General features: G+C 27.8%; 1 protein-coding gene across 1 annotated transcript; it reads right to left on the bottom strand.

Annotated features, from left to right (window-relative positions):
• Positions 1 to 2,913: 2,913 nt before the first annotated feature.
• LOC127136292 (protein MAIN-LIKE 2) lies at positions 2,914 to 3,950 on the bottom strand. Its single transcript, XM_051062871.1, has 3 exons — positions 3,663 to 3,950; positions 3,173 to 3,568; positions 2,914 to 3,087 (listed from the first exon to the last, which is right to left on the bottom strand). The coding sequence occupies exons 1-3, from the start codon at positions 3,948 to 3,950 to the stop codon at positions 2,914 to 2,916; spliced, it is 858 nt and encodes a 285-aa protein (XP_050918828.1).
• Positions 3,951 to 9,125: the final 5,175 nt, after the last annotated feature.

The following is a 9,125-nucleotide window of genomic DNA, read 5'->3' as shown; positions in this document are numbered from 1 at the left end:
GTTTCTACTGCTTTTCAGGTTCAGGTTCAGACCCCCTTCTTCGACTCTTCTCTGTCGCATGAAGCCTTATCCATCCAGACACCTCAGGAAGTCTTATCGCCCCAGATGTCTCCACAGCCTACGGTATTTTTATCTTTGACGAACCAAAGTTTGGATAACAATCCTAATCATGATCGTGATGACAATGTTGGTAATGTTCAGGATGACGATTTTGATCACGATCATGTTATGGATGACAATCTTATTTATGATGAGAATGTTGAGGTTGGAAATCCTAATAATGATGAGGATGTTGAGGTTGACAATCCTAATAATGATGAGGAAGTTGAAGTTGGCAATCCTAATAATGATGTTCTAGATGTTGAGGTTGGCAATAATAATAATGATGATCTGGATATTGGGGTTGACAATCCTAATTATGATGAGGGTGAGGTGAGTGATCCTTATTTATTTAAGTAAATTCGATTTATTTAATAGTACTTTTTAGTTGAGTGAGATTTATTATTTTTATTTGATTTTCTATTTTATAATTGACAGCATAATAATAATGTGAAGAATTATAACCGTGGTTATCGTGAAGGAGTACTAAGACCATAACCCCGTAGGCGTACACCGTATTCGTCGGAACAAGAATTACGTGTTAGAAAGAAAACAAAGCGTAGAAAGCCAAAGAACTAGTGACAACTTGGTTTAAAAGTTTATTTTCTCATGTTTTGAATAGTTTACTAATTCTGTTTGTGCTTAGACCTATGTTTGTGTTTAGACCAATGTTTGTGTTGTTTTTATACACTTCTAATGCATGATCTCCGTTGTCCTAAGTTTGTTCCGATAATTAGCATTTTCTGGTGTAGGAACTTGATACATGTTGTTGTCTTATTCAGCTAGGTTCGAATAATTATTTTTAGCATTTTCTGGTGCAGGATGTTGCTGTCTTATTCAGTTTGGTTTGAATAATTTTTTTAACTCATAGTCCCAATATGAGTTAAAAAAATTATTCGAACCAAACTGAATAAGACAACAACATCCTGCACCAGAAAATGCTAAAAATAATTATTCGAACCTAGCTGAATAAGACAACAACATGTATCAAGTTCCTACACCAGAAAATGCTAATTATCGGAACAAACTTAGGACAACAGAGATCTGCATTAGAAGTGTATAAAAACAACACAAATATTGGTCCAAACACAAACATAGGTCTAAGCACAAACATAGGTCTAAGCACAAACAGAATTAGTAAACTATTCAAAACATGAGAAAATAAACTTTTAAACCAAGTTGTCACTAGTTCTTTGGCTTTCTACGCTTTGTTTTCTTTCTAACACGTAATTCTTGTTCCGGCGAATACAGTGTACGCCTACGGGGTTCTGGTCTTAGTACTCCTTCACGATAACCACGGTTATAATTCTTCACATTATTATTATGCTGTCAATTATAAAATAGAAAATCAAATAAAAATAATAAATCTCACTCACCTAAAAAGTACTATTAAATAAATCGAATTTACTTAAATAAATAAGGATCACTCACCTCACCCTCATCATAATTAGGATTGTCAACTCCAACATCTAGATCATCATTATTATTATTGCCAACCTCAACATCTAGAACATCATTATTAGGATTGCCAACTTCAACTTCCTCCTCGTTATTAGGATTTCCAACCTCAACATCCTCATCATTATTAGGATTTCCAACCTCAACATTCTCATCATAAATAAGATTGTCATCCATAACATGACCGTGATCAAAATCGTCATCCTGAACATTACCAACATTGTCATCACGATCATTAGGATTGTTATCCAAACTTTGGTTCGTCAAAGATAAAAATACCGTAGGTTGTGGAGACATCTGGGGGGATAAGACTTCCTGAGGCGTCTGGATGGATAAGGCTTCATGCGACAGAGAAGAGTCGAAGAAGGGGGTCTGAACCTGAACCTGAAAAGCAGTAGAAACAATAACATATCATGTCAATTATAAAATAGAAATTCAAAGAAAAGTAATAAGAACCAAAAGTGCTTTGCAACCTTACTTACTTCATCTCGAGGTGTAGGTAATCGGAAGCTACACTCAGGAGTGGAGGTGGATGCATCTTGAGGTGTAGGTGATAGGAAATTACACCTAGGAGTGAAAGTGGATATTGGGGAGGTGTTCTCTTGTATAAGTTCTTCGGTTTCAGTTTCATCAACATCTCCCTCTTGCATACAACGATATTGAAAGCAAAAAAAATCAGAATCAAATTTCATTTGTGTTTCATGCCGGTTACGAACGTGTACAAAGAAAAAATCAGACCTGCGCATAACTCATTAGCGGCCCATTCACGAATAAATCCTTTTTGATAAGGAACATATTCCTTTTCGCCCACCGCGTATTGCAATGCGTGTAAAATTTGTTGAAATTCCTCCAATTTTTATCTTTTTCCGGGCCTCTTTCCTTTAATTTGATTACTCTAAAATCAACAATGCGTTTTTTCACATGTTCCGGCTCCAACCCCAACTGTTTCCAACAAATATGTACATGATGTTTTGCAATATTATCAAAGCAGATGGTATATACTTTCGCATATACCATCCAACTTTGATATTGGAATTGATCGAGCAATTCAGCTTCTAGACCATCCCTCTTATAAGGGAACAAATCCACCTTTGAAACATAAAATAAAGTATTAATAAACTAAAATACTGTTAGAAGTTGAATTATTTCTAAATCTTAAATCAACCCCATTATTATTAACAGGATATATATCAGTTGCAGGAAGAAGACTAACACACTAACTAACTAAGTAACTGAGTTTTTAACTTACTAACATCTAGGCTTGACTAAGCTATGCTATACAACAAGATAGATAATCATTGAATTATATACTCTAAATAAGTATAATTCACTTTTGAGATGTAGGAAACTTACATCTTAATTCGTCATTTCCCGAAGCTTATCATAGCAAGTTGCCATGTTAGGCATTAAAGATCTCTTCCTAAGATTCTCATTTGTTAGATTCGCCCACCCCAACATCAAAGGAAATTGACTCGGTATAGTAAAATCAAATATCTTGCGAAGGCATTTGAATCGTTCAAATGCAAATACCTACAAGAAAAAAAAACAAGAAAAAAAGCATTTTTGTGTTGTATTAAAGGAAATATAGATGTATGCATATTGATAAACGTCTTACCATTAGAAGATATGCAAACCCGGTCAACGTTTTATTTCCCTTTCGTACTTTATTCATTGAAACCTTGAGGGTAGCAAGCACAACTGCTCCCCAAGCATAATTGTCTATATCAAGTACTTCAAGAAAAGGTAAATAAATAGCAGAAACACCGTCAAAAGAAGAAGTGCTAAAAAGAACATTTCCTAATAAAAATAAAATGTATGCCTTGACATGTGAATTTACATTCTCCTCAGTAACAACAATACTCTCAAATTTTACTTTCAATCTGGTTAAACTTATATCATGAGACTTTTTTCCTTTATTACTAGGCAATAACAAATCATTAGCTTCACCCAAATTTATGGACAAATGATTTACTATTGTCTCAATAGGATCCTCTGGTCCAATTCCTGAAATCTGCACACCAATTGTCACAAGTATATAAATAACTTAAGAAAGAGTAATTCCTATTAAGTGAAATAAATGAAATAAAATAAAATAAAAAATATACCTGTTTCCCATCAATGGGAAGTCCTGTGATATACATTACATCTTCAAGACCAAGATCAACTTTAGTATCCCCAAACACAAAGTATTCTTCTTCGTAATCATAAAAGCGAAGTGAATCGGCGGTCATTTGCTTGGGGATTTTAACTTTATCCGTGGGGAATCTCATAAAATATTTGAAACAAGTTTTTTCCACTTCCTCTTTTACTCTAGGATGTACAGTCCAACCAATAAACTTATTTAAGTGCATCGAAAAACTAGAGATATCGACTAAAGCCATTTCGGGATCCATTTGGGTACATGTACAAATTCATTTGATTTTGGAAGAGAATTGTTTTAATATGTATTCAGCATTGAGGGCATGATAAAAAATCATACAAATAAAATGTAATTAAATTGCAGTTAGCTGTTGTTGTATACTAGACTTGTTTGGTGTTATTTGGTGTACTAGACTGCTAGTTTACCTAACATCATTGCTAAGTTGCTAATAGAAACAACTTCTATCCTTTTTAACAGAATCGAGTCATTCAAATTAACTAAACTGCATAAATCATGTGACAAGATACTTGTGAACATAGGCAAGGTTTTAAAAAATGGTCCGTGACCGCGAATATTGCCGCGACAAAACGGTACCGTTATCACTGTTTATGTTTAGAAACACGAGACAATAATTAGTTGATGATAATGATATTATAAAACACTAATCATTTGATGATAATGATATGCCACTTATCTTTGTATCTAAGGCTGCGTTAGTGTCCTTGATCACCGGGCGATGAGATTACTGTGCATAAATCTAGACCCAACGCAATCTGGACATGACAAAATTCTGTAAAAATAGGTTATCACACATCAAATGACAACATTATACTCATATTTCCATAATTGATGTGATTAGGTTGTTCATAGTACAGTTCTCTGCAAAATCAATATGCAGAGAAGGGCAGATGTGGAGAAATTGCTTCAAAATCAATTTTTCGATCTTTAGGAATTCGTGATTTAAATACGCAGAGAATGATTCTATTCATTATCTAGAGTGGCGGTTGCTTAAAGTTCATGGGGCAAATGTTTCCACAAACTACATCTACTGTCATTACTGTCTGATTCTCAAAGATTGATTCTATTCTACCCTTTAACTTTGCTATTCAAAGCTGAGAAACTCAAAACAGACCAAGACAAAACCAATGTACGTTTATGTTCAGGCATCATCAAAAGTTAGTTAGGGTTCCTTAAATTGATCTTAATACAGAGAAAAAGCTTAGTGATATACCTTGTATGGAAGAAAGCTTGAAGACGAATGAAAAAAGTATGAGAGAATGAAATCTTCACGAAATCGTCACAAAATCTTCACGAAATCTTCACAAAATCGTCACAAAATCTTCACGAAATCGTCACAAAATATAATGATGTTTAAACTTAAAATAAAGAAAACTAAATGATATTTACCTATGATTGAAATAAGAGCAATATGAGCTGCTAAGTTCATAACCTCTTTTATGTTTCCAGCTTGTTGAGTACTGTAACAAGTATCATTAAAAACCACAAATGATACCCAAACTTTATACCCCCCTATGATCCAACCAATTAGTGTTGAAGGAAGGTGGTTGCAGATTCACCTTTGCAGCAAACTCATTCAGGATGAACTTGCTTGATTGAATATTTTGGAAAATAATAAATAAGGAATCTCATAAAGATTGGTCAAATAAAAAGATAAAACCTTGTAAAGACAAGTTGGTTATTGCTGGCAAATTCAAAGAATTAGGAAATAATATTGTTGCCGAATAACCATAACCAACATAAAGTTCAAGAGATGTTAAAGTGCGACATGAAAAGATGCAAGAAGGGAAGTGTTGAATATCACAATCGACGCGAAGTCGTAACTGATGCACATGATGTGAAACAACATATGTCATAATCCTTTTGAGTAGTTGAGGATGCTTCTTATGCATCTTATTACCTTCACAGTGAAAATTAAAGGTGTGCAATGACGTTGAAGCATCACGTAGAGACAAAATATTAGAGACAAATTTGGTGAAAAACTCGAGAGTTTTAAATGGTTGAGATGTTAATGTAAGAGTAAGAAGAGTCTTCCAAAGATTTCTCCATCTTGTTGAGAGTATATAATAATAATAATAATAATAATAATAATAATAATAATAATAATAATAATCAAAAGTAATAATAATAATAATAATTATATTATTAATATTGAGCCATAGCAATAAAAAATAAAATAAAATAATAGTAAGGATTAAATTATACAAAATCATTTTAACAATCAAATTAATTTATAATAGAGAAGAAATAAATAAACATAAATAATATTTTATAATAAGTAATATATTATTTATTAAATTGACACAATATAATTTAAAAATAATAATAATAATAATAATAATAATAATATAATAATATAAGTAAATAATAATAATAATGATAGCAATAATATAATAATAGTAATAATAAAATATTGAGCCATAGCTATAGAAAAGTAAAAATATAATTTATAATAGAGAAGAAATAAAATAAATAAGATTTTATAATAAATGATATATTATTTATTAAATTGACACAAAGTTAATCATTAAAATTATATATATATATATTATAATATATATATATATAGATATATATATATATAATATATATATAATATATATTATATATATATTATATATATATAATATATATATTAATATATATATATATCTATTATATAAGAGACAAAATATTAGAGACAAATTGGTGAAAGGCTCGAGAGTTTAAGATGGTTGAGATGTTAATGTAAGAGTAAGAAGAGTCTTTCAAAGATTTCTTCATCTTGTTGAGAGTATATAATAACATTAATAATAATAATAAAAAATATAATAATAAATAATAATAATAATATAATATAATAATAATAATCAAAGTAATAATAATAATTATATTATTAATATTGAGCCATAGCAATAAAAAAATATAATAATAATAATAATAATAATAATAATAATAATAATAATAATAATAGTAAGGATTAAATTATACAAAGTCATTTTAACAATCAAATTAATTTATAATAGAGAAGAAATAAATAACATAAATAAGATTTTATAATAAGTCATATATTATTTATTAAATTGACACAATATTAATTTTAAAAATAATAATAAAAATAATAATAATAATAATAATAATAATAATAATAATAATAATAACAAGTAAATAATAATAATAATAATAGTAATAATAATAATAATAATAGTAATAATAATAATAGTAATAATAATAATATTGAGCCATAGCTATAGAAAAGTAAAAATATAATTTATAATAGAGAAGAAATAAAAAAAATAAGATTTTATAATAAACAATATATTATTTATTAAATTGACACAAAGTTAATTATAGAAATAATAATAATAATAATATTAATAACAAGAAAAGTAATAATATTAATAATAGTAATAATAATAATAATAATAATAATAATAATAATAATAATAAAACTAATAATAATATTGAGCCATAGCTATAAAAAAATAAAAAAAAATTATCATTGAGAAGAAATAAAAAATTTAAATAATATTTTATAATAAATAATATCTTTATTTGAAAATTTTATCTTATCCTTTAATTCTCACATATCTAATTTTAATTATATTTTTAATTTTTATTTATAGTGGTCAACTTTTTAGCATCTTTTAATGTAAAACATTCTATCATTTATTTTTGCTGTTGTCAATAAAAGCAAGAGAAAATTTTAATTAAAAAATATTATGACAAAGACTCTTATAAATTTATGATACTTTTATGTTATAATTTTTATAGCTAAATTTTGATATTATACTATAAAATTTATATTTATCTATATCTCTGTTAGCAAATAAATTAAATAGTCAGATTGATACTTCTTTTGGATAAAATTACAATTGTATGAGTAAAATGTTTATCAAATTAATGGTTTTATACCTCAAGAACAAAAGACCTTCCGACTCCTTTAGGGCCCGTTTGTTTTGACTTTTTTAAAAATATTTTTTATAGTGTTACATATTTTAGTGTAAAAAAAATTTACAAAGAAACTTTTTATAAAAGCTTCAAATAAAAATTTGGTTTGAATAGTTATTCTTAAAATGTTATTTTAGGTATTTCATCATTTTATCTAAACCTTTTTTGAATATTAAATTTTCAAAAAATCACTTAATTTTGAAGCTATTTAAAATAGTTTTTCATAAAAATCATTTTTAAGATACAACATTTTGAAAAAATTGTGATTTTGAGAATGTTTTGATCTTCAATAATATTTATTTATGTTATAGAATGAACAATTCAATCTTTTAATTTATAAAAAAATAAATTTAGAAAAACTTATAATATTTTGAAAAACATTTTTGTAGAATCTATTTTCAAAAATAAAAAGAAAAAATCCACCATTTTTTTAAAGCTAAAACAAACTGAGCCTTAATCTTCTTTACTTTGCGAAAGACTCAAAAGCAATTCTAGCAATCACCTGCGCCGCGTCAATTTTTCGTGCATATGTGCCTAGAGATGTTATAGTTATCTCACCCACAGTTACACTGGACCTGAACTTTGAAGCGTGTTGCATGCCCTCGCCAATGGTTTGGTATGTTGGAACTACATACCCACATCTTTGAACAAACTCTTGTAATTTGCTCTTATAATTCATTTCTGCAAAAAGAGAAAATATGTGATGAATGATATAATGAACAAGTATTTGTGCTTTGAAAGTTATTAACTTTCTTTAAGATGTTACAAGGCAATAGAAATGGTTACAAACTCATAAAAAAGTTTTTTATTAAATATATCTTATATTTCTTAAGTTACATTCAATTTTTTTTTAGCTATTTATAAAATTGTCCGTTTCAAACTTTTTTTTTTGTAACTTCTCACATTTATAATTCCATTTATTCTAATTATCATTTTTAATTTTTTTTTATGTAGGCTAAATTTTTAGCATATTTTTATGAAAAACATCTTGATAACAACATTATGATAACAACTTGGTGCCTACAAACTTGACATGAAGTTAATGCAATCAACTTGTTTTCGTGTCGGAGGTAATCCCAGATTTTTCTTAAACACACTAGAAAATTTATCAAAGAGTTTAATTTCTCAAAATATTTTTAAATTATATTAATTTAAAACTTATAAGTAAAAAAATAAATGTGGTAAATTAATGTATATAATTTAAAACTTATAAGTAAAAAATAAATGAGGTAAATTAATGTGAGAGTATGAAGTTGAAATTTCGTTGACACTTCCTCTAGCAGATTTAGGAAATATTCTAAGTGCCTATAATTTATTTTATAGGTTTTTTTATGAGATATAGATAAATATAAATTTTATATTATAATATCAAAATCTACTTTTAATATATAAAAGTTAATTACCACCATAATTACTTAATTACCCTAATTACAATCCATAATACAACTATTTTCATGTTTCTATAAGTAATTTCGTACTA

This window comes from Lathyrus oleraceus, chromosome 4 (assembly GCF_024323335.1).
Source record: "Lathyrus oleraceus cultivar Zhongwan6 chromosome 4, CAAS_Psat_ZW6_1.0, whole genome shotgun sequence".
Lineage (NCBI taxonomy): Eukaryota > Viridiplantae > Streptophyta > Magnoliopsida > Fabales > Fabaceae > Lathyrus > Lathyrus oleraceus.
Note: the sequence above shows the minus strand (reverse complement) of the source record. Positions and strands in the feature narration are given on the sequence as shown.